Source organism: Dendrobates tinctorius, unplaced genomic scaffold (assembly GCF_039654945.1).
Source record: "Dendrobates tinctorius isolate UK_male_01 unplaced genomic scaffold, ASM3965494v1 ptg000069l, whole genome shotgun sequence".
NCBI lineage: Eukaryota > Metazoa > Chordata > Amphibia > Anura > Dendrobatidae > Dendrobates > Dendrobates tinctorius.
The window spans coordinates 27,844,035-27,871,645 of record NW_027361737.1 but is presented as its reverse complement, the minus strand read 5'-3'; the positions used below and the strand labels follow the sequence as shown (position 1 = coordinate 27,871,645).

At 45.0% G+C, this 27,611-nt stretch overlaps 1 protein-coding gene across 2 annotated transcripts in view; it reads right to left on the bottom strand.

The window, feature by feature from the left end:
- The window catches only part of PLEKHB2 (pleckstrin homology domain containing B2), a 91,141-nt gene that overhangs the window by 43,508 nt on the left and 20,022 nt on the right, over nt 1–27,611 (bottom strand). For both annotated transcript variants that reach the window (XM_073581280.1, XM_073581281.1), the window contains 3 exons: nt 13,700–13,747; nt 5,729–5,881; nt 45–147 (listed from right to left, as the gene is read on the bottom strand). In XM_073581280.1, coding sequence (XP_073437381.1) covers nt 45–147; nt 5,729–5,881; nt 13,700–13,736 — 293 coding nt within the window. In that variant the 5' untranslated portion in view covers nt 13,737–13,747. The remainder of the gene's footprint in view (nt 1–44; nt 148–5,728; nt 5,882–13,699; nt 13,748–27,611) is intronic.

The following is a 27,611-nucleotide window of genomic DNA, read 5'->3' as shown; positions in this document are numbered from 1 at the left end:
TGCATGGCACAAATTATTGTACATTTGAATAAGGAGATACCAACAAGCAGTCATCCACACTTTCTGCGATAAGGTTTATCACTTTTCCTTCATGGCAAATAATCTGAAGGCAGCAGTCCTTTGATTTCCCCTCCGGTAAATGCACATCTGGAGTATATAACAAAGGGTAAGTGTTAGAAAATCTGAAATTAGAACAGCTACAAAAAAAATAGAAAATGCAATAAACGACATAATTTCATACAAAATCCCAAAAATTGTTTCGACAAAATTGTTGGCACATGTAAAAAAAAAAAAATGTGGGTAAACAACTTTGTTTGAAGCATGTGATGCTCGCTCAAACTCACCTTTGGCAAGTAACAGGTGTGGGTAATATGAAAATAATACCAGAAGCCAAATAAAAAGGGGAGAAATTTATGGAATCTTTGCATTGTGTGTCTGAGTGTGCCACACTAAGCATGGATAACAGAAAGAGGAGAAAAGAACTATCTGAGGACTTGATAACCAAAATTTTGTTGAAAAAAAAAAATACAACAATCTCAAAGTTGCAAGTCCATCTCCAGAGATCTTGATGTTAGTTTGTCCATGATGCCCAAAATAATCAAGAAGTTTACAACCCATAGCACTGTAGCTAATCTCCCTGGTCGTGGATGGGATAGAAAAATTGATTAAAAAGCTTGCAACGCAGGATAGTCCGGATGGTGGATAAGCAGCCCCAATCAAGTTCCAAAGAATTCAAGCTGTCCTGCAGGGTCAGCATGCATTCATGTCAGGGCAAACATCCGTCAACATTTGAATCAAATCAAAACACTATTAACAAGCAGTGCCTTTGGACCGTGGGCACTAACCAGGTCCTAGAACTAGGGTTCTCTAGTCTATTAGACTATCCCTGCCACCCGGATCACTCCTGAAGGTGGAAATGCCGGGTTCATGTGCCTTGCGATGCTCCTATATCAACTCTTAACTATCACCTCCCCACCCAGGGAGGTGGGAAGATGAAGTGTATAGGATTACACTAACCAAACAAACAAGGGAAGACAGACAGGGATAGATGAAAATAATCATAGAACATACACTCACCAAGCAACAGAGTGGAGCACAGAAGAGTAAAAGGAAGGAGAAACCAAATAGAAGAGGGTGAGGATGTGCACTCAAACAAAACTCCAAGCAACAATCTCCTGAACAAATCTCCAAAATGCCAACCATGAACTACACCTCCAACTCCAATCCAGGCAGTAAAAACTAACACTGGCAATTACTAAGTGCCAGACAGGAATGGTAAACACTGAACAGCTGAGACAATCCAGGTAGGAAAGCTCCAACTGAACAAATTAAGCCTTGCACTGCCAGCGAGGAAAAACCTACACTGTTTAATAAGATGGTGAAGTACTTCTAACCATTACAGCACTTCATGAAACCAGACACTGCCATCTTCTGGCCCCTCTGTTGCGTTATCCCCATAAAAGCTTTGGCAGGAAACCCAAGAGGACCACACTGCTGACACAGACATAAAAAAAGCTAGACTGCAGTTTGCCAAAATGTACTTGAGTAAGCCAAAATCCTTCTGGGAAAGAGTCTTGCTTGTGGACAGATGAGACCAAAATAGAGCTTTTTAGTAAATTACATCCTTCTACTGTTTACTGAAAATGAAATGATGTCTACAAAGAAAAGAACACAGTACCTACAGTCAAATATGGAGGAAGTTCAAAGATGTTTTGGGGTTGTTTGCTGCCTCTGGCACTGGATGCATTTACTGTGTGCAAGGCATCATAAAATAAGAAAATTACCAAAAGATTTTGGGTTGCAACGTAGTGACCAGTGTCAGAAGCTGTGTTTGTGTCTTAGGTCATGGGTCTGCCAGCTGGACAATGACCCCAAACATACTTCAAGAGGCACCCAGAAATGGATGAAAACAAAGCTTTGGAGAGTTCTGAAGTGGCCAGCAATGAGTCCGGATCTAAATCCCATTGAGCACCTGTGAAGAGATCTTAAAATTCCTGTTGGGAGAAGGCGACTTCAAATATGAGACCCGGAGCAGTTTGAAAAAGAAGAGTAGTCCAAAATTCCAGCCAAGATGTGTAAGCAGCTTGTTGATGGTTTATTAAGCGACTGATTGCAGTTATTTATTCGAAGGGTGCGCAAGCAAATATTGACATGAGGTGGCCAACTATTGTCCAGCCCAATTTTGGGAATTTGTGTGAAACTTGTATTTTATTCATTGTCCTATTCAGTGACTGACAACTATCTGCATACACAGTTATATAAGAAAAACTGTCAGTCATTAAATAGGACTGCCCACTGGACTCATGCATACAGACATAAAGCATTTTAATGAATAAAATTAAAGTTTTAGTGAAACTGTTAAAACAAAAAAATGTCGGATCAGCTATGTCAAATAACAAATCTGTCCGTCAAATACTCTTATTAAAAGAGGCTGTCCACAAGCCATAAATAATAGCTCCATTGTGTAGCAGAAAATAAAAAAATTTCTACATTCTCACCTCCCAGATTGGTGCTGTTCCTCTGCTATCTGCACTGTGTCTCCCGGCAGTCACATAACAAATAACGACTGCTGCAGCCTTCACTATTCTTTGAAAGAGAAACAAATGCTGTTCTTCCACAGATCAGAAGCTGCAGTCGATCTGATTGTCTGCAGTGGTCAGATGACATTGAGAGACAGCATATAGAGCAGAAAAACAGTGCTGGTTAGTAGGTAAGTATGCATATTTCAATGCTGCACAGTGGAGCCAAGATGTGATCTCCGGAGCATGTAATGCCCATCATGCAAAATAGATCCCTGTTGGCTGGAAAATGGTTTGACAGATCAATTGGCTGGCAGCCCTTTCACCCATCTCTCCGATACACAGGAGCGCTCGCTCCTGTGCCTTCTATGAAAGAGACACTGCCAGACTCCTCTGGTGTTCGCTTATCTCGCTGAGCATAAAAGGATCGGCAGTCTGAAATTAGACATGTTGGATCCTTCTCTCCCTCACTATCATTGGTTGGGGAAAAGTTCGGAGGCCCCTATACACATTAGGCTGTTGTCCCCAGGGGCCGATATATTGGCGAGTTTGGCCGACGTTAGTCTAACGTGTATGTGGTTTATGTGGGCCTTAAGTGTATTATTATCCTCATAAGTACAGGATTGCCTCTACTTAAGGAAGCAAATATTTCCCTTAGTCAATGCTGAGCTATGGATTATATGGGCAGGTCCAGGGTTGGACTGCCCCACCAGAGAAGCGGAGAATCCTCCGGTGGGCCCTGGCTTCTTCTTCAGGATAGTTTATAGTGCAAACCTTGCAGAAGCTATGGGTGTCTTGAGTGGGGGAGAAAGGTGGGCCCTCAGAATCAAATCCTCTCATGGGCCCAATGTTCTTCGGTCTGACACTGGGCACTGGTCCTTATGTTGGCCCTCATTGGTGGGTTGGGGCCACTGATATGAAGGTCTGTACGGCTACTTGGTGAAGCTCTATTTCTGATCCAAATGCCTACATTTGGGGCATGTCCTTTAGAAATGGAAAATTGTATGTAGCATGCCAAGCAAGCCGCTTTGTATTCCCCCTTCCATACTAAAACCTTAACACAGTACCAGTTCCATAAAACAAAAGGAACCAATGCTGCCCCCTTTAGACCCCATTAAATTATACTGCCATATATCAGGGATCTCCACAGACTTAAAAGGAGGCTATCTCATGCTATTCTTCCCAGAAAATGTAAAGAAATCTGCTGAAGGAGGCTGTAACCGCAGTGTGAACGCTCTTACTCTGCGAATAATAGAGAACACCAGACTCGGCAGAGAGAGATTTCTGCAATTGGGCTCGATAAGCTCATTATAAGCGTCATTAATGGTTTCAGATCAACGTCACTCAGCTTACAGGGAACCTCAATTGTCACTGCTACTTGGTTTAAAAAAAAGTTGAGGAACACATCTATAGGGCTCCTTGGAGGGGTGGTATTTTGGATTAAAAAAATAATCTAGCTATTTTACCAGTGTTTTCCTGGATAAGGTTAGGTATTGCTGAGGCAAGTGACAATGGGTCGCCCTCCCAGGGCTGTGGGATACTGGGTACTGGGCCGGTGTCAGCGGGTTGTGTCACAGCAGCGGTGACCCGGTCTGTGGCCCTGGGCGCGCAAGTAATGGGGGAATTTAATGGTGGAATATGGTTGATTAAATGAATAGTTCGCGACGCCACCTGTGGTGTTTGGCAAGTGAGATGTTAGGCCGACGCTGCATGCAGATCCTTTGGGACTGGTGGAGTGTTGCAGCCAAGATGGGGAAGCTCCCCACAGGTGGAGCTGTAGTCCCAGGGTAGTGTAGATGTAGGGGTAGAGGAGAGGCTCAGGCGGTGTAGAAGCTGGTACCCAGAAGTAGCGGTACTGAGGGTGTTGGTGCAGGAATGAATGGAGGACACCAGGGCTTGTAGTTCCAAAGCTTTACTCACAGTCTGTAGTACACACTGGTGCCCGCATCCGTGCTGTGTCCTCCGGGTCAGAGACTCAGTCAACCTCCAGGTCAGATGGAATGCTCCTTTCCAACACTCCGCCAACATGTGCCTTTCTGAACGTCTCCTCTTATAGCGCCTTTAGTGTGAAGATCTCCTAGTACTGAGTTACACTGAAGTTCCTCCTGACAGATGTTCCCAAGAACTATACCTGTACGGCAGACAGCTGTAGCCTGCTTTGGGGACTCCTTACTCCTAAGTCCTGGCTCACTATCAATGTTGCTGTTGTGCCCCATGTCTATGATGGGAGTAGTGCATTTACAGGCACTACTCCACCGGTGTATGCTGTAGGACTCTTAGTGTCCATACAACCTTGGGGACCGGGCCCCGGCCTTGCGATTAGAACTTCTAGGCAGGGTTCTCTCCTAACCCACGTCCTCTGTTGTCTTTTACTCCTACGTTCCGTACTAGTCTTTCCTTCTTATGGAAGATGAAGTTTCTGTTCAATGTCTTTCTCCTTCTTTCCTTTCCCATGCCAGCAGACCCAGGTTACTGAGATCTGCTGCAGCACCTCCTTCCTCCATCCCTCTCCCAGGGATCTTCTCTCCTCACTCCTCTCTGACTGACTCCTGAAATTCTAACCCTTCCCGCTCTTTTATGTGTTCTAACTCCACCCGCCGCCCAGCACATTTCGTGTTCCAAGCAGGTAGCCACCAAAGGTGCTCTGCTACACTCCAAGCAGGGAGCCGCAATGTGGCTTTGCTGAACTACTGTGTTGTGTGGGATGCAGGTGTTGGAGCATGGTCAGGAGCCTCCAACTTACCTGGATGGTGGGGTACCACACCTCAGGAGGAGGTGCAGTACCTCTGTGGCAACTGAACTCTCAGGGGCACCACAACAACAGGGACTTATGTACAAATAATTGTCTATACAGGTGAAACTTCAGGGGCTGAAAGAGTCAGAGATGTTCATTGTTCTCCCCAGGGGCAGGACTAAGTCACAGACAGACGGTAAGAGGAAAAGTATCCAAAAAACAATGCGTTTTTTTAGAGGTCCATGAGCCACAGATTCCATGACTATGGTGTTGGGTCAGGGGAAAATGTTAGTTTGTTTTTTTTTCAGCTGTATTAGTTAACATAATATCTGTACGATACCTACCCCCATTGGTTAAAAAAAAAAAGTTATATTCTAGTGCTGTCTGTAATATGGCTATACAGATACACCAATGTGAATGAGTACAGAAAAGAGAACGACTATGCCTCGCAGAGAGAAATAATCCTTAATAATACCTTTGCAGTCATTGCCCACCCGGATAGTGATACAGTCTAACTGCATGAGGATTCTATCTTCCATATCTTCTCTCTCCTGATCGCTGTAATATATCAAGTATCCATTTGACCACAGGTCAAACCAATTCTTCTTCCACCTTTTCAAAATGCTACCTGGGGAGAAAATGGCAAGTTTGTCAGTAAACAGTGGAAGGAACATCCTGCAATAGTTATTGTACTAGGTCAGCGCCATTAGTACCCCGCACCTTGTAGCACTCAGCTGACCAACCAGGCTCCAATAATGTAACATGGCATTAGAAAGTAGTGTTGGTGTGAAGTAGATAGGTGGTGCAGCTCCCCAGGTTTTCTGAAATTATTGTGTGTCGATCCTATCTTACATGAGGCATCTATGGTTGGATGGATTAGCCATATGGATGGAACAGGTTTATTCTGTCACCATCCGCACGTACCTGGGCAGTCCTATAGATTTATAATAGAACTAGATTATGGCCCGATGCTATCGCATCGGGAGGATGCCATAGCATCACACCTCTTGCCATGTTAACCCTCAACACACACACACTCCTCTCACCATCTCCACTCACTCTTTCACTCCACATACGACCCCTTCTCTCACACTCACGACGTCATCGCCGCTGCTCCACGATCCCCGACATCTTGTTCCGCCGGCGCCATCCTGGATCCAGACGTTGTCCACGCCGGCGACATGTTCTTGCGGCGACGCCATCTTGAGTATCGTGAAATCCCGCGATATTCAAGATGGCGTCACCGGAAGAACATGCCGCCGGTGTGGACGACGTCGGGATCCAAAATGGTGTCGGCGAAATCTCGTGAGATTTCGCCGACGCCATTTTGGATCCCGACGTCCTCCACGCCGGCGACAGCATCTTGACTATCGCGGGATTTCGCCGATCCAAAATGGCGTCGCCGCAAGAACATGTCGCCGGCGTGGAGGACGTCTGGATCCAGGATGGCGGGGATCGTGGATCAGCGGCGATGACGGCGTGAGTATGAGAGACGGAGTGAGAGAAAGGGTCGTATGTGGAGTGAGAGAAAGGGTCGTATGTGGAGTGAAAGAGTGAGTGGACGTGAGTGGAGATGGTGAAAGGTGAGAGGAGTGTGTGTGTTGAGGGTTAACATGGAAAGAGGTGTGCGGTGACGTCACCGGTTACAACTGGACGGAAGTTGTTACAACCGGAAGCTGCTTAGGGCATTTATTATTATAGATATTGGTCATTTAGGAAGGAAAGAAAATATCACTATGCAGATTTTTTTTTTTTGGGGGGGGGCGCTTGGTGGAACTTCTTTAATCTGCTCAGGAGCACTTCTTCTGGCTTCAGGTGGAGTACTACTTTTTACAATTTCTCACTTTCTATTCATTTATATTCTAAAAAAGATGAAAAACCCGCAGATGGTGTATGACACAATTACTCTGAAACCTCCTTTTTTTCACACAGATGGGGCTAGGGAAATTTGAATTTAAAATTGTACTGAAATGAAAAGTGCTTTAAAGTGAAAATTTATGAAGCAGATCCATTTCCGATTTGCAGGTTCCGTGTTTTGCTGCAGGAGGGACTGGTGACTTCACAAAGCAGATGGCATCATGAGAAGAGGAGATTATGTGGCAATGCTGAAGCAACATCTCAAGACATCAAGCCAGGAAGTTAAAGCTTGGCTGGAAATGGGTCTTCCAAATGGACAATGACCTGAAGCATACTGCCAAAATGGTAACAAAGTGGCTTAAGGATAACAAAGTCAATGTTTTTGAGCGGCCATCACAAAGCCCTGATCTCAATCCTATTGAAAATTTATGGGCAAAGCCGAAAAGGCCGGTGCGAGCAAGGCGACCTACAAACCTCGATCAGTTACACCAGTTTTGTCAGGAGGATTGGGCCCAAATTCCAACCAACTATTGTGAGAAGCTTGTGGAAGGAAATCCCAAATGTTTCACCCAAGTCATTCAGTATAAGGGCAATGGTACCAAATACTAATGCAATGCATCTAAACTTTAGACTTTGCAGTAAGTAATAAAAATGCCTTAAACCATTCTCATTATTCTGGCATTTGGCAAATATTAATAATTATGGTAATCCTAATTGACCTAAAACGGGAAAAGTTTATTCTGATTTCATGTCAGATATTGAGAAAAACATGGATATGTCTCTTTTTATATAGTGTATGTAAACTTCTGGTTTCAACTGTACTTGGAATCCAAACGCATTAAATGGTTCTAAGTGATTCCAGTGGTCCTGTAAAGTAAAGAGCCATGTTTGATGAAGTTCTTGCCGGAAAACAAACGTTTGGTAAAGGTGCCCTAATGTTCTGGTGTTAGGAATGGCTCTACTGATGTCCCGATATCACCGTTTATACCCTTTCTTGGCAACTCCTCTTCATTGGGGCCCTATGATTGGCTCTTGATAGCGCTTCCTGTGTTGGCACGTCACTACTGCAGCAGGTAAGGAGAGCTGGAGAACTGCCTCATAAGTGATGGATAGGCATAGAAGGGGGCTGGTTGGCTGCAGAAATTAGACATTCAACGAGACCGCATCCAAAACTGCACTATTGACATGCCAACTCTGGAATATAAGTATACTTTTTTAATGTGGACAACCATTTCAACTAGTTAATAGTACTGTTAATTTTCATGGGGTAGATGAAGAGAGGTTGGGGACTCTTGTCTATAATGGATGCCATGGCCTATGTAGCCATCATTGCAGCATTATTGTATTTTTACAAGTGAGTTACCAGGTCTCTTTATGATCCTTTAACTGAGGGCTTGCTCACAGCCAAGTTCTACGCAATGTTTTATCGGATATCACCCATGTCTATGGGTGCGTATGAAACCTCAGACTGCACTCGGATGTCAACTGAGTGCAGTCTGATTACTGGAGTCACAGAGAATGCAGATGGAGAAATTAAGTTCTCCATGCTGTGATTCTCTCTTGGCTCAGACTCTGACAGAGTGTGATCTGAGTGTCATTAGCATAATTGGGCCGATTCTCTGGCATGAGAGAATATACGTCAGTGTGAGCGAGACCTCACAATACTGCTTCAGAGTGCCCATACATGTTAGTCTAAAGTTGATGAAAATGGATGATTACCACCATAATGGACATTTGTAAGATGTAGTTTAACAGTGAAACATTTTTCAGATGAAGAAAAAAAAAACCAAAAAACAGATATTCACTTGTCACACCTATACTACAGGGTGGGCCATTTATATGGATACACCTAAATAAAATGGGAATGGTTGGTGACAGTAGCGTAGCTACCGGGGGGGGCAGAGTGGGCGGTCGCTCCGGGCTCCGAGCTCTGAGGGGGCCCACCGGAGCTACACTACTGTAACTGTATCGGTGTGCACCGCGCCCATACAGTTACATTCTGCGGCAGAGCAGGGAGAATCGATCTCCCTACTCTGCCGCCCAGCCGTTATGGTCCCCTGAGAAGGCGATGGGGGGCCCCGGTGCCAGCAGTGTACCCCCCACCTCACAGCCAGCAATGTCGTCCTGGGCTATTCTGTGCGCACAGGACCTGTGATGAGGTCACGGGAGGGGCGGAGTCAGGGGGTCACATGATCAGGGGCTTCAAGGATGCAGGGCTCTGCTGTGCTGGTTGTCATGGTGCTGTATGAGGTGAAGTAAGTTTCTGTGTGGGGTCAGGAGGGGTTTACAAGGTGGATGTAGCAGATCTGTGTGTGTATGAGGTGTACAGAGCAGAACCGTGTGTGTAGAAGGTGTACGGCGCAGAGATATGCATGTATGAGGTGTACAGAGGAGCGGAGCCGTTTGTGTACGGAGCGAAGCCAAGTGTGTACAGGTCGGGGTGTACAGAGCAGAGCCGTGTGTGTACGGGGTGTGCGGAGCAGAGCCGTGTGTGCGGGGTGTACGGATTGGAGACGTATGTGTACGAGGTGTATGGTGCGGAGCCGCGTGTGTACGGGGTGTGCGGAGCAGAGCCGCATGTGTACAGCGTGTACGGAGCAGAGCCGCGTGTGTACGGGGTGTAGGGAGCAGAGCCGCATGTGTACAAGTGCACGGAGCGGAGCCAGGTGTGTGCAAGGTGTATGAAGCGGAGTCGCGTTTGTACAGCGTGTACTTAGCAGAGGAGCGCGCGTGTGTACAGCGTGTACGTAGCAAAGGCGCGTGTGTACAGCATGTACGTAGCAGAGGTGCGTCTGTACAAGGTGTACAGAACAGAGTGCGTGTGTACAAGGTGTACGGAGCAAAGCAGTGTGTGTATAGGGAGTGTGGAGCAGAGCCGTGTGTGTATAGGGGGTATCAGGTGCAGTAATAAGGACACATACGGCAGCAGCGGCTCAGCATTGGGGTATCAAGTTCAGTAATAGGGACACATACGGCAGCAGTGGCTCAGCATTGGGGTATCAGGTGCAGTAATAGGGACACATATGGCAGCAGCGGCTCAGCATTGGGGTATCAGGTGCAGTAATAGGGACACATATGGCAGCAGCGGCTCAGGATTGGGGTATCAGCAGGATGAGGGGTTTGTGCAGGTTGGAGATAGATTGAGATGGGGCTGGAATATGAGAAGTGAAGCATGTCGTTGTTGTATTCTCTGTAGCAGAGTCGTGGCTGGAGGAGTTGTCATGTTGGTCTGGGCCAGAAGGAAAAGACGTGAAAAGTGAACGATTCCATCAGAAAGATCGTCAGCGGTAAGACACCAACTAAAACTGTGCAGTAATCACATATGTTTTGTAGGACTGGTATTTACCACTGACCATATTGCGGTAATATCCATGTTGGTGTTTATATAGGGATTATTTTCAGTAACAGCACAGTCAGCTCCTACATCCACTATTAGGGTGCGTCACCGAGTTGTAATCACAGTTACCTAGTTAGGGGCCCACTCAGAAGTTTTGCCCCCCCCTGAACCAAACCCTAGCTACGCCTCTGGTTGGTGATATCAACTTCCTGTTTGTGGCACATTAGTATATGGGAGGGGGGAAACCATTCCCATTTTATTTAGGTGTATCCATAGAAATGGCCCACCCTGTATATAACTATGCATGTTATAACTAGTGTTGAGCATTCCGATACCGCAAGTATCGGGTATCGGCCGATACTTGCTGTATCGGAATTCCGATACCGACTTCCGATATTTTTTCAATATCGGAATTCGGCATCGGAATCGGAAGTTCAGTTGATTGACGGCCTGACGTCATCATGATGCGCCGTCATTTCGGGCCTTCCGGGGGTCTCTGCCGGCCTGCCGGGGGGCTGTGCCGGCCTGCCGGGGGGCTGTGTGGACTGCCCGGGGTCTCTGCCGGCCTGCCGGGGGGCTGTGCCGGCCTGCCGGTGGTCTGTGCACCCTGTGGGGGTCTGTACCGGCCTGCCGGGGGGCTGTGCCGGCCTGCCGGGGGGCTGTGCTGATGTCCGGGGGTCTGTGCAAGCATCGTCCGATGGGACTACAAGTCCCATCGGGCGATGCCTGCTACCATGACAGTGATTGACACATTAGCCAATGATGGGACAGTAGTAGTCCCATCATCCGGCTAATGTGTTAAATGTTAAAAAAAAAAAAAAAAAAAAATACTACATACATACTACATGCATGCTACATACATACTACATGCTACATACATACTACATATATACTACATACATACTACATACATGCTACATACATACTACATGCATGCTACATACATACTACATGCTACATACATACTACATGCATGCTACATACATACTACATATATACTACATACATACTGCATGCTACATACATACTACATACATACTACATGCATGCTACATATATACTACATGCATGCTACATACATACTACATGCTACATACATACTACATATATACTACATACATACTAGCTACATACATACTGCATGCTACATACATACTACATGCATGCTACATACATACTACATGCATGCTACATACATACTACATGCATGCTACATACATACTACATGCATGCTACATGCATGCTACATGCTACATACATACCACATACATACTACATACATACTACATACTACATGCATGCTACATACATACTACATGCTACATACATACCACATACATACTACATACATACTACATACTACATATATACTACATGCATGCTACATACATACTACATGCTACATACATACCACATACATACTACATACATACTACATGCTACATACATACTACATATATACTACATGCATGCTACATACATACTACATGCTACATACATACCACATACATACTACATACATGCTACATATATACTACATGCATGCTACATACATACTACATATATACTACATGCATGCTACATACATACTACATATATACTACATGCATGCTACATACATACTACATGCTACATGCATGCTACATACATACTACATACATACTACATGCTACATACATACCACATATATACTACATACATACAATACATTCATACAATACATACATAGACATACAGTACATATAACATAGAGTAACATACTTACCAATACTTGTCACATTGTTCCCCGAAGCCATTGTCTTTCCGGAATAAATATTAACATAACAAACCACAAAAATACTCACCCACGATCCGAAGCAGTCCACGAGTGTGTCCCACGACGATCTTGGGTAGAGAACTGCAGCATCAGATGATGCTGCCGTTCTCTACGGGCTGCAGGAATCCAATGACGGAAGGTAGGTATCCTTCCGCACTGTATTCCTCCGCCACTTAAAAAAAAAAAAGTCCCTAGTCTCACTTTATGCCATTGCTGCGTGGGAATTTCCCATGTAGTATGTATGTAGCATGCATGTAGTATATATGTAGTATGTATGTAGCATGTAGTATGTATGTAGCATGCATGTAGTATATATGTAGTATGTATGTAGCATGTAGTATGTATGTAGCATGCATGTAGTATGTATGTAGCATGCATGTAGTATGTATATGGTATGTATGTAGTATGTATGTAGCATGCATGTAGTATATATGTGTTATGTATGTGGTATGTATGTAGCATGCATGTAGCATGCATGTAGTATGTATGTAGTATATATGTAGTATGTATGTAGCATGTAGTATGTATGTAGTATGTATGTAGCATGCAGTATGTATGTAGCATGCATGTAGTATGTAGTATGTAGCATGCATGTAGTATATATGTAGTATGTAGCATGTAGTATGTATGTAGCATGCATGTAGTATATATGTGTTATGTATGTAGCATGTAGCATGCATGTCGCATGCATGTAGTATGTATGTAGTATGTATGTAGCATGCATGTAGTATATATGTAGTATGTATGTTGCATGTAGTATGAATGTAGCATGTATGTAGTATGTAGTATGAATGTAGCATGTATGTAGTATGCATGTTGTATGTATGTAGCATGTAATTTTTTTTTTTTTTTTTCTTTTTTTACATTTAACACATTAGCCGGATGATGGGACTACTACTGTCCCATCATTGGCTAATGTGTCAATCACTGTCATGGTAGCAGGCATCGCCCGATGGGACTTGTAGTCCCATCGGACGATGCCTGCACAGACCCCCGGAGCCTGCACAGACCACCGGCAGGCCGGCACAGCCCCCCGGCAGGCCGGCACAGCCCCCCGGCAGGCCGGCACAGCCCCCCGGCAGGCCGGCACAGCCCCCCAGAGCCTGCACAGACCACCGGCAGGCCGGCACAGACCACCGGAGCCTGCACAGACCCCCTGGCAGGCCGGCACAGCCCCCCGAAAGGCCCGTACAGACCCCAGAGAGGCTGTACAAGGGCAGGAAAGGGTTTTTCTTATTCCGATACCGGAAGTCCCATAGACTTGAATGGGACTTCCGGTATCGGAATCGGCGATACCGATACTTTTTTTAAAGATCAGCCGATACCATCAGATACAACACTTTGAAGTATCGGACGGTATCGCTCAACTCTAGTTATAACACAATAATTACGCCTTTTGTAAAGATGCCTCAAAATGCAGATATCGTAGGACTTACTTTGCCGTAGCAGCCAGCCACTTTTTACATAAGCCATGTCTTCAACTTCTGGAGAAAAAAAAAAATAAAACATTGGCAATAAGTGAGGAATAAATTATTTACTTTATGTGAAATTAAGCTGAAGGCAGGTCAAACCATCACATCTCACCGCTACGTCAACATAGCAAAATATAAAATATAAGAATTTATTAGGAAAAAAGATTTTTGGGGTTTTAATAGGACACGCGTCAAAAATAATTATTGGCTATCATAGTGTTTTATATTTAATAGCGCAAATAACTGTCAGACAGAAGAGTCTGATGCTTGGGAATTTCCCTCTACGGCAAACAAGAGCCACCAATAGGCAGTTTGTCCCCTCTTTGGAATTCTTGCTCTAATTACATGGCAGGATAATCATAGGAGTGGTCACCATGTAATACTATATTTCATCTGCAAGGATTTCTAGGGTGGCCGATCCAGCTCTCCATTGTGGCCCTCATAATAAAGGGCTTATACATGATGAAACAACACCTTTATATTTACATTATAAAAATATGATGCTCCTTATTACTACTATTTTCCATACTGTCAAAAAACAATTGTCATTAGCATGTTGCATCAGATGTGATTCGTTAGTGGGACCCTGACCTTAGGATGGGTTCCTACTGCATTTTTGATCCCCACTTAACTTATATTCATGGTTGCCAACTTGACTTTTTAATTTTTTTTCTGGACAGCTTATAAAAAAAACAAAAAAAACAATATTTTTACGTACACAATAGAAAACCATAATGAAGTATTCTGATTGTAAGAGATACAGCCCATAATTCTGATATGTAGACATAAGATGCATTCACTAAACTGTAAAATGATAATTACAGTCAAAATAATCTGTATATGTTTCTAAACCCTCAAAAAAAATAAATCACGGACTCCTCGATTTTTTTTTCCAAAAAAGAGACCAATTTTTAATGGACTGTCTTAGATTTCTGGCTTGTTGAAAACCCTGGTTATATTTCCAACATATACGTTAAAGGTAGACCTTTCACCAAATTTTTTCATGTTGAACTGGACACAGAATGTAATAATGGCTGCAGAGCGGTATAAAAAAAAAATTAAAATTTTGCCTCTTCATTGAGGCGGTATTAGCAAATCAAAGTATTTGGCTCCTAATGTTATAGTTTCATCAAGTCAAAGTGGGTGTTATCAGAGAGACTTCACTAGAGGCGTGTTCTTCTCCCCCTGTATGATGCTGGCCAATCATAAACAAGTATTGTGGCTGTTTAAAAAAAAAAAAAAAAAAAAAAAAGGCAAGCACATGGATGACCTCTGTAAATTATATTTTACTGTTTATTTTGCAGGAGAATCTTTGGGGAAAAAAGCTTTTGTTTAAGAGAAATACAGAGGTCACACAAATGGTGAAATCAGATTGAACACTTGATCATAGGCAGAAAAAAACAGACATCTGAACAGTGGCGTAACTAAGTGTGTGTGCAAAATCTCCAACATGGTCTCCAGCTATTATAAGTAGAAATGAGCGACTTTGCCTTTTTTAGGGTCGAGTCGGGTTTCATGAAACCCGACTTTCTCAAAAGTCGAGTCGAACGAAATCGACCGACTATAGGGAAAAGTCAGGAGAAGTCCTGAAACACGAAACCCAATGCAAGTCAATGGGGAGAAAAGTCGGCAGTGAGTGGAGGACTGTAAACACACATGGCATGAATTTTAACCCTAGAGGCGGTGAAATCTCTCTCTTCTCCCCCTCACCCTCTCACTCCCACTCCACTCTGCTTCTCTCATTGGCTGAAAAAAAGTCACGTGCAAGCATTCGGCGAAACCCAACTTTGGCGCTTGGGTTGCCGACCGCATGGCCAACTTCACACTGTGATCGGGTTTCGTTTCATGAAACCCGACTTTGGCGAAAGTCGGCGACTTCTGAATCTGACTGACCTGTTTCGCTCAACTCTAATTATAAGGGTAGGCCAGGATCGTAGTCATGGGCGAGGACTCCTGGCCTCCCCTCACAGAAACATATTCTACATTCGTCAGCATACCTGTGCCTTCAGGTTCAGCTCCTTCGAATTTTTTCTTTTGCTGTGAGAAATCCTTTTCAGACGAGTCAGTACAAGCTGAGACAGTCCAAATCAACTTCAACAATAACATCTTTACTGGTTCCGTTACACAGCACATCCAAAGACTTCACATTCTTTACAACGGGTTTCACAAAACAATGTTCCTTTTCTTTCCCTGCGTTATTCTCAGGAGCACAAAGAGCGGGCCTGGGTCGAACAGTCCCTGTCGGTTCCTCAGCATTTTCTCTGTGCGGCTTTACTACGGGTATGTTTCACCCCAGACTCAAGATCATTAATCTCCGGAGTATAAAGCCACTGAGGGAGAGTACTGCCCTTCTGTTCTGCCTTCTAATTTTGCACCACGTCTTTATTGTACGTGCTCACTGCTTCAGTGGGGTCCCTTGACCATTTTGCCCCGGTTCTAAGGCTTTCTGCCCAATGAGTTGCCACACACTGAGTCTTCAAACTGTTCTATCCCGCTGATTATCTATACCATAGGTGTGGATGGCTGTGGTTCACTTCGCTTCTAGTTGCGTGACTGCTGTGACGTCCCGGGCCTATAGCCCATATGGACAATTCGGGCATCCCTAGCCCTCCGACTAACTCTTCCTGTTTCTAACCTTACCACACAGCAGCCCCTCGTACAATTAACCATGTCCTTACTTGTGTTCCCCCCAACTAGTGGCCAACAAGTGAGCTACACTTTCCCCAAGACTCGTGCAAATAAAACATACTGTACATATTTACAAGAAGCGGTAATACACTCAAAGTGTAGCAATACTATTATCAGTAGTGTAAGGTAGAGCTCACCGAGTGCGTTGGGGAACACTCATTTGGCTGCGATATTGATGCATACAGGAACACTTTCCACTTAAAAAGTCTAGTGCAGTTTATTTTGCCTTCATAAACTGCTGAGGAACATGTTACACGTCACATGCTTACACATAGTCCATCACAATCCTTGGTACACGGCTTTATCACACTGTCACTAAACACGCTGGACCTCTTTGTCCAGTTACCGTGGGTGACCGCACGCCGAACAGTTCATTAGTGTCCATAGAACATCACGGGCACCAACAGTTATATCCCCATGTCCGGGGTTACCTCTTAGGAGCTCCTGCTCTGCACGCTGACTCCTGTCAGTACTCTCTCAGGGAAGCTGCCGAACCGGGATCACCGTCCCGGACAACGCCTTGCTCACCAGGCCACCTGACAGTCCAGATCCACAGATGAACAGTAGCTCCCCCAATGCAGTGCCGTCACTGACTCTGCAAACATACGTGGCCTGTGTGTGCTATTCAGGACGTCCGTCCCCACTTTGGAACCGTCCAACACACAGGCCTCACTGGGTGCTATTCAGGGATCCGACCCTCCTCCCAGGGACTCCCAACACACCGGCCACCAGGTCCAGGGCCCCAGCGGGTGCTATTCAGGACGTCTGTCCCCTCCTGAGACTGTCCAACACTCACGCTTCACCAGGTCCAAGGCCGCAGCACGTACACCAGGGATCCGATCCTTCTCCCAGAATCTCCCAACACTGACATTCCAGGACCTTGCACCCTGTACCACTCAGGCACACACTCTCTCATGTGACCAGACCTCAGGCACATTATATGGTCCATAGCCACACCCACAGCTGAGGTATGGATCACATGCCTCATGACCTCATTGCAGGTCCTTTCAACACACTCAGCCTTACACACACAGGCCTTACATTGGATGTTCAGACACACGCCCCTGGGTGGGTTTGTAGGTAACTGGTCCCACCCATCTCACCTGGAAGCTTCCCTAATACACAGCAACAAACCCTCAGCAGTATATCTCTGCTGATTAATACATATTCCAGCTTCAATCACAGGGCACCCACCCCTGTGATATATATCGGCCATTTATAATCCTGCCGCTCACCATTTTCCCATAATAACAAAGGGAATGCCTGCATGTATGTCCCGGGCAGCCCATACAGCGCCCCCTAGCTGTCACAGGGGGTCACTGCATCACAGTAGGCGGTAATACATGTAGCAGTACCACATTATATGTTATATACACATACATATCATAAACAATATTAGGATTTGTCGAAGAGGAAGAACAAAAAGGGAACATATTCCTCCATACCCTTACACTATCACAGGTTTTCCAATATTGGACAAAAGGATTTTTTGGGCCCCCCTAATCTCTGGGGCCCAGCTACAACTACAACCAATGGACCCATTATAGTTATGGCCCTGCATCTGAATGAGGCCTAATAGACACAACTGTATCCGGTCAAGGTGAGATAAATAGCCTGATACATTGTAGAAATCTATACGTTTATTTTGCACACAGTTGACAAACGTGCACTTTTTCTTTTAAAGAATTTTTGTAACTTTACACTTTCATGTCTTTTTTAGAGCAAAGACAGAAAAACATTTTAACATGTTTTTGCCTATTTTGGGCAAAATTCATCAATCCTTTGCACAGTTTTAAAGCTTTTGATGCAAAAATCAGCAAATACCGGAAGACAAAAAAAGAAAAAAGTTACGGTATTTTAAAAAAAATGCAAATGGATCCTTATTCTCAGTTCTTAGGACATGCGTACTTGACCATATTTTTGGTCCAAGTGCTGTCCGTGAAAAAAAAAGTCAGTACTCGGACCGATGTTATTCAATGAGGCAGTGCAGATGAAACTTTTTTTTTACTCACTGAATCTGCATGTGATAAAACTCACACCATGATCTAGTTTATTCCATAAATCAGAGGAGACTCACCCATTAGTGTCTCTGGATACATATATATATATATATATATATATATATATATATATATATATATATATATATATATATATATTTAGTATGTCATATGGAGCCACAGTAAACAATTTAATTTTTCTAAATATATTGCAATTGTACATCATAGGAAACTGTAAATGATGAATAGATGCAGAGTAAAAAAGTAAAATAATTTTTATACTGTATACAAGTGAGAACAAAAATCATCCAACTTTTCTAGATGTAACTCTTATTTTTTTTTTTTTTTTTAATGCGCTCATGTGAACCTGCCCTTACTCTCACTGAAAATGGCCATCTACATTGTGTATGTAGTCACATAGGGCCCTATAAACGTAGTCTTTACACTATAATCTCTTACCACAGATATGGACTGTATCCTCAGGAATACAGGGTTTTCTCCAATACATAGTGTATAAAAACACTTTAGTCCTTTAAGAACTCATGTGACAAATTATAATAGCAAAGTGTTGGAAAACAGAGAACCCGAGAGATTTAACTAGTCTACTGGGGACAGACTGTTGCTACGTATGACATAGATTTTTCAGCTAGTCGGTCTAAGACCAACATACACCTACTGCAAAAAGGAAAAGAATGGGTATCCTAAATCACAACTATTGTGGCTCATCATCATTATTGTTCCGAGGGCCCCAGGATTCTTACTGGAAATCAGCACATGGTGAGGACTGTCGCCCTGCAGCCCGCTGGTCTTTGATCGTATACCGTATATGCCTGTGTGCCATCAACATATGGGTTAATCACAGCATCTTGCATTAGATCCCTGTCCAGTGCCCTCCTTAAACCTGCCAGCAAAGTGGGTGCACAATTTATAGCCAGTATTATTTTGTTTGCCCGTCTAAAATAAGATCAGAATTTCCTCTATTAGGGTAAAAAGAATTGAGCAAAATTTTGTGTAATTATCCATCATTACGTAACAATCAGCTAATACCCTGAAGATTTAGGGCCCTTTTATTTAGTAGGGGGTCTGTAAGTTTGATTGTTACTTCTACACCCCCTATAGTAACGCCACCTGTAACAATACACCCTATATCCATACTATCTACCACTAATAACATGTAACATGCCGATGCAGGCCGCGACACAGACCACATACCCTTTTTCTTTTTCTGGCTCAGTGCAAAATCAGTGTCTTCCGGTGCCGATTTGCTGCTCATATTGAGAATGCTTCTTTATGACAATGTATTGGAGAAAGCTGAAATATGACCGTAGAAATGCACGTCTGCTAGAAAATAACCTAATGCCAGGCAAATAAATAACTTGGAAGCCAGGGAGATTTTTCTGTTGTTGGGCTGGGTGTTTACATGACACAGTTGGCACCCATGGGGGAGGTTGCACCATGGGAAACTCTAACATCAGGTATCTCTATGTACTTATGCAAGTCAAAAATTTGGACTGAGAGGCTTTCAGAGTAGCTAGAAACAATCATGACATTGGTGGTTCAGTGGATAGCACTGCAGCCTTGCAGCGCTGGACTCCTGGGTTCAAATCCCACCAAGGACAAGATCTGCCATGTATGTCCTCCCAGTGTTTGTGTGGGTTTCAGCTGAGTTTTCTAATATCCTACCACACTCCAAAGACTGTGTGCTTAGGGTCATTGTATTGTTGGAAAGTGAACCTTCGGCCAAGTCTGAGGTCCAGAGCACTCTGGAAGAGGTTTTCATCCAGGATCTCTCTGTACTTGGCCGCATTCATGTTTCCTGCAAAGGCAACCAGTTGTCCTGTCCCTGCAGCTGAAAAACACCCCCATAGCATGATGCTGCCACCATGTTTCACTGTTGGGATTGTATTGGGCAGGTGATGAGCAGTGCCTGGTTTTCTCCACATATACTGCTTAGAATTATCACCAAAAAGTCCTATTTTCGTCTCATCAGACAAGAGAATCTTATTTCTCATAGTCTGGGAATCCTTCATGTGTGTTTTTAGCAAACTCTATGTGGGCTTTTATATGTCTGGCACTGAGGAGAGGCTTCTGTCGGGCCACTCTGCCATAAAGGCCCGACTGGTGGGGGGCTGCAGTGATAGTTGACTATCAGTGTGTCAAGAGTGGGAGAAGAGGGTTGCATTGACAATCCAACACAATGGGCAGCAATTTGAACACATTTTATAAGTGGTCATAAACTTGTAAATAACTCATGAAAGAATAAAGTTACGTTAAAACCAAGCACACCATTGTTATTCTTGTGAAATTCTCAATAAGTTTGATGTGTCACTTGACCCTCTTCCCATTGGTAAAAATAAAGTTGGATCCAAAATGGCCAACTTCAAAATGGCCACCATGGTCACCACCCATCTTGAAAAGTTTCCCCCTCGCATATACTAATGTGCCACAAAGAGGAAGTTGATATCACCAACCATTCCCATTATATTTAGGTGTATCCATATAAATGGCCCACCCTGTATATTATTTATTATAGCGCCAATTATTCCATGGCCCTTTACATGTGAGGAGGGGTATACATAATAAAAACAAGTACAGTAATCATAAATAATACAAGACGACAGGTACAGGAGGAGAGAGGGCATTGTCTGCGAGGACTCACAATCTACTAATATTCACACTATTCCCACCTAAGACTAAACAGAAGTTCCCTCTGTGGATTGTAAGAAAGCTGCTAAGCACTATACACAATTCATTTATCAACATTCAGTTTTTAAAACAAGATACCAACATAAGGCTGGAGTCACACACAAGGTAGAAAAATACGGACTGTACTTTACGTCTGTAATACGCATACATGGTCCCTAAATAGTGCTCCGTATGTCATCCGTTGTCAGGGTATGGCTGCGTATTTTTCTCAAGTAAGCATCCGTATACCGTTTTTTTCTCGCAACCTTGCAAAATGTACATTTAACGGTTTTGAGGCCTGCACATAATTTAAATCATCAGCACCAACCCTATTTATTGCCTCAACATCAGGTGGCAGCCCCAATCTGCCCATTTTGGTGCTGTGCTTGTGTGGGTGTCTTGCTGGTTGTTAGCAAACATGTTTGACACACTTCAGTTCACCCCAACTGACCGTGTTCTCTTCAGCTGGGTTTTGTCCAGGCATACCCAGTGATTGTGGATCCGAGGAGGAGGAGGCGCATGTAGGTCCATCCACTTTTGAGGCAATGACTCACAAGAGGTCATTTTCAGCCCCTCTATTCTTCTCTGCGGTATCATCCGGAAAAATTCTACCAATACTGTCGCATGAGACTTGCAACATTTGATCTACTCTTGGAGACAGTGCGCCCTGGGATAACCTTTCAGGACACAAGGATGCGCAAAGCTATATCTGCAGAGGAGCGACTTCTACTCACATTACGGTATGTACTACACAACCACATTCTCTATGTTCATGATGTGTTGCCCAAAGTATGTTTTTTATTTAGTCCTAAGTTTAATGCCCTCATCTTATTCCAGATATATATAAACTTACAGACCAGAATGTTATGTGTAATATGTACTGAATATCACGTAGTGATTGTGCGACCAAATATATGTGTGTCAGTAGATCTGAATCACTAACAAGTTTTGTATGTATGTACCTGGTCTTTTGTTAATTTGTACATTCTAAAATGTTCCATTTCTGTTGTTCTTCAGCTTCCTGTCCACTGGCCTGTCTTATGTCGCCCTCTACCATGAGTTTCTCATTGGAAGATCTACCATTTCTGGCATAGTCAGGTCGACATGTAGTCAAATACGGTCAAGACTACATCAACTCATCATGCCCCAGCCCAGGATGGCAGACTGGTTGAGGATATCAAGAGACTTTGAGGAGGAATGCCACTTTCCTAATTGTATTTGGGCCCTTGATGGCAAACATATCCGGGTGCTTAAGCTGCCGAACTCTGGCTCACAATTCTTCAATTAGAAACAATACTTTTCTGCTGTATTGTTGGCTCTGGCCGACCCTCAATACAAGTTTATAATTGTTGACATTGGGGCCTATGGAAGGACAACAACAATTGAAAGTTAAAACTTTTTATGTATCCTTTTTTTTAAAGGCATTGTGAAGCCTTATGTTATTTAGCAAAATAGCCATAATTTGCCTTAGAACACAAACAGATTGTTAAAATGTTACAATACAGCATTTAACCACAAAAACACACACACTTATAAATCGTGGGGGGGGGGGGGGGAGAGAAGGCGGCAGCCCAGCCTGTGTTGCCTGATGGCTAGTGTGGCCACCTTGGCCCTCGGCCTGTGTGGGGGCATACTCTTGCTCATGATGGAGGTAGTGAGCCGGCTCATGGTCTTGAGGTGGATACTGGGCACTATATTGGAGACGACTCTCCTGTTGAGGCTGGAAGGGCAGTGAGTCTAAACCACCAAAATGGCCATGTCGTCCCGAACCAGATTGGGACCAGCACCCAACATTGGCTGGGAACAAGTGGCCATATTGGTGTGCTGGGTTATACCGACATTTGGGAATGATGTTGCCAATGTTGAGTGGGGGGTGGGAGAAGGGTGTGAGGTGTAGGCCCACAAGTAGGAGGATCCTCAGACCGATTGAGCAAGCACTTGGGGGTGTGGGTTAAGACGCATGAGATTCCTGGGTGACAGCTGCCTCCTCTCCAGAGACTCAAACACCTCATAAGGGGTATTGGGGGGGTGCTTGCGTCAATTAGGATCTGACTGGATCCTCGCACACGTAGCCGCACCTCACAGGGAAGGGAACGAAAATAATGGGCAAGGCTGCGTGAGCACTCCTCCTCCCCATCATCAGTGGCAACTCTGTTACGAGAATTTTGGTCCCCTGTATCCACATTGGTCCTGGTATCAGTGGCAGGGATATGGCGCCTTCATCTAAGTCGCCTGGATGGCACAGCAGGTTGGAGGGAGCCCTCTAGCCGAACAGTTGGGCTGTTGCCCTGTTCATCCTGGATGACGGGTGGTGATGCAGCTGACAGTCCTTGTTGTGGCTCTGTTCCTGGTGGCGGCGTTTCTGGTGGCGGCCCAGGTTCTAGGGCAGGATCAGGTCGAGCCGGAGAAGTCACTTGGGCCTGGCTCCTTGGAAGGTCACAAGATGTGCCAGACACCTTAACCCCTCCATCTACAGGATCAATGATGGCCTCTGATTCACACCCTGTCTCTCTTTCAGTGATGTTAGACTGAGTTCTGTGAGTAAATATAAAATGTAGAAAAAGGAAATTTTTGATTGGGCCCTATAAAGCGTTTTTGTCATGTGATGTTTTTGTTATACTTACAGTCTGAGATCCATAATTGGAGCGAGGAACGAGAGGCGGTCGAAATAAACATATTTCCGCTTTGTGTGGGCCCCTGAACCACTTCTTGCCCGCTGCTGGCGCTCACGGCGATACTGATCACGGATGCTGCACCAGCAGCTAATCACATCTTCGACTGCAATGTGACATAAAAGAACGAAAAATTACAATTTGCCTAAAACAAGTTTTTAAACTAGTATCAAAGTCATGTGGCCTACTAGGGTGTGCGTTCTACCCAGGGTGGCATATAGCATTGGTGCAACCAGGCCATATGCACAGGGTCACAGTAGCTCATGTGGCAATTAGCAACTCTTTAAGCTGTTTTTGCTAGGCATTATGAGGAGCTTGGGACAGGGTAACATTCACTCAGGGTCAAACAGTGTGTCAAAAAATAATTTACAAGCCACAAAAGCCCAATATCAGAAGCACAGGATGCGGGGGGCCTACTTGAAAAATATTTTTTGGATGGCAGGTAATTTGACATACATAATTTATGTGCACGTACTTTTGTGCTGCTGCTCCTCACGTGGTCGATCACCAAAATCAGGTAACATTTTGCGACATATGCGCCTCCATGCAGCCTCCTTTCTTGCCCGATCGGCATAATGTGCATCCCACTGTTCCCATAATTCCGGGCGATCATGCACAAGGACAATTAGCAGCTCCACATTCAGATTCTGGTAGGGTGCCATGATGCTGTCCTCCGTGGAGGCGTACTTCCTGTATGTATTGAGCGCTTTTTGAGCTAATTTGCATGTTTAAGCTTCCTGATGATGGATCGGCCCATTTCCTGTCACAAGGAAAAGTCTGTCGTATTTCTCGCAAGTCACACAGGTGCTCCGTGTGTAATGCAATTTTTTTGCGCACCCATAGACTTGCATTGGCGTACTACGGTCGTAATACACTGACAATCGCAGCATGCTGCGATTGGCACGGACCGTAGAAACTACGAGAGAAAAATACGGCTGATGGGAGCTACCTCATAGAGAAGCATTGGTCCGTGGGCAATGCGTTTTTTTATCGTCTCTCACTCATCCGTATTCCTCTCTAGTGTGACGCCGGCCTAATAGTGATAGTGCATAAGTAGAACGTTTGAAAAAAACTGCGAATAGTGCATATGCAAGTGCTTAAATAGTGCAGGGCAGCTTTTCCAACAAAACAAATGGTTAGGCAGACCTATTCATTACCACTGACTCAATCTTAGTGGACCATGTGCAGGGCCCAATTAACGCGCGTTTCGCGTGCTTCCTTAGAAGGGATGTTGTTTCCCTAGACAAAGCATCCAAGTAGAGAATGGAGAGGGGGCCACCAATGAGCTCTGCACTTTCCGATCATGTCTATGTCAGCTACAGTATAGCTGTTGTCCACCTCATCTATCAGAAAGAGTTCAAAGGACCTTACGTGCTCCCAGTAAGTACAGATCCCACCTCTAGGGCCAACACATGTATGTATGGAATGTGTTTTGGCTGTATTTCCATATCCTGCATGACTTTTCCGGTTTCTAATGTCCCACAGGTGTAATAACACGGTAGCCCCATCAGCCGCTCCAGTACTCACTGTGCTGGAGGCTGCTTCATTCCTGGTACGTAGTCCACTCCTCCTGGTGTTCAAAGGACTGGAGACAGAGGCTGGAATAAACTTAAACAGTTCAACTTTATTTTCCTCAGGACACAGAGCATCCAATCTGCCTTTAGGGCTCTCAACACAATACCAAAAATACATCTTCTACAGCAGTACCTAGCTTCTTCAGCTACACAGGAGTGGACCACAAAATGACAACGGAACGAGGAGCCCAGTGAAAATGGCACTTCGTCCTCTCTTCTTGTGACCGACTTTAGCCCACGAAGGTACCTGTCTACTAGGTCGTCCACCCCCTTTTGGTTATCCTGTCCGTGCACTCGGCTGGTGGCCCATTCGTCTCCTTGATTAGCTCCCACACTCTGGCTGTCATCTCCACAGGGACTCTTTCACTGGTCTCCCAGTCTCAACAGCTCCCAGATTCAGGCTGACTTCTTCCACAGTGACTCATCCACTGGCTTCACTATCTCATCAGCTTCCAGTCTCAGGATGACGTCTCCCCAGTGGCTCTCCCACTGGCCGGTGCTGTAGGCACTATACTCTTTTTCTCTATTCAGGATGGCTAAGAGACTCAGCTTCACACCTTCTCTCTGTCAGGCAGGCTCGTCAGGACCTCTGCCTTCAGACTAGTATCAGATGCTTCCCCTGACTCAACTGACAACACCAGGAAATCTATCTCCACTCAGTTCCCAGATAACCACTCCTCTTATGTCCTCCTAGTTAACCCTAATATGAATGTGATCAGTGCCCCCATCTTGTGTCCATTCTCTATAACTACCCTATCTTCATCTAATACACCTATATTACACAATATGGCAGTGGAAACATATACACAGATAAGTACATATAACATATACAAGCATGTCAATCATGAGAGCAAACAGTGGTAACAATATCTACAGGGCTAGGCCCTGGCACCTCCAAAGGCTACTTTCACACTAGCGTCGGCCGACATACGTCGCAATGCGTTTTGGAGAAAAAAACGCATCCTGCAAAGTTGCCCACAGGATGCGTTTTTTCTCCATAGACTTGTGTTAGCGACGCATTGCGACGTATGGGCACACGTCGCATCCGTCGTGCAACGGATGCGTCGTGTGTTTTGGCGGCCGCGACGCACACAAAAACGTTACATGTAACGTTTTTGTGCGTCGCCTCCGCCATTTTCGACCGCGCATGCGCGGCCAAAACTCCGTCCCCTCCTCCCCGGACATTACAATGGGGCAGCGGATGTGTTGAAAAACTGCATCCGCTGCCCCCGTTGTGCACAACTTTCACAGCGTGCGACGGTACGTCGCCCCGACGCAGGGCAACGGCCAACGCTAGTGTGAAAGTAGCCTTACACAGGAACATGGGCATACCCAACGTGGGGCAGCTGCCCCCCCCCAGAAGCAGGAGCACACAATGAAAACACCTGGCCGCGGTAGTAGAAAGCGAGTTTACTTTTCCCGCCGCCACAGGCACCGACCACATCCTCGGCCTCCCAGAGAGACCCACTGGCCACTGCAGCCACTCACTGCTAATAAATCCCAGCAATGACGCCGCTGGGCTGTGCGCACAGGACCTGTGATGAGGTCACAGGAAGGGAGGAGTCAGGGGTCACATGATCAGGGGCCTTGGTGTATGCAGGGCTCTGCTGTGCTGGTTGTCATGGTGCTGGATGAGGGAAGTTTATGGGTGTACGGAGCGGAGCCGCGTGTGCACGAGGTGTACGGAGCGGAGCCGCGTGTGCACGAGGTGTACGGAGCGGAGCCGCGTGTGCACGAGGTGTACGGAGCGGAGCCGCGTGTGCACGAGGTGTACGGAGCGGAGCCGCGTGTGCACGAGTTGTGCAGGGCCGTGCATGTACAGTCCCGATTTTGAGATTCTGCCCCGCTGTCTCCTCCTACTCATCGAATTGCTTGAATAGACTTTTTGCAGGGTTAGGGAATCCTTCCTGTTTGCCCCAGCTCAGTGATTTGACATAGCTGTAAAAATTAGGGATGAACGATCCCTGAATTTGACTTCTTACTGTATGCCCGGTTTTCTTTTTCGGGTCCGGAAGTCTAGTAAAGCATGTTGAAAGGTTCTATCACAGCCATTGCAAGTAATGGCATGGCTATGATTGGCCGAACAGTAAATATAAATACGAAATAAAAAACAAGCAAAAAAAAAATACGTCCCCTTTCCTTTCAAAACAAGCCAAGAGAAAACACACATGTAGGCTGGTATTTTTAGACTGGAAAAAGGCCAATATCCTTAGAGTTGCACAGTCTAATAATATCAATCCACAGCTGTCTGATTTGC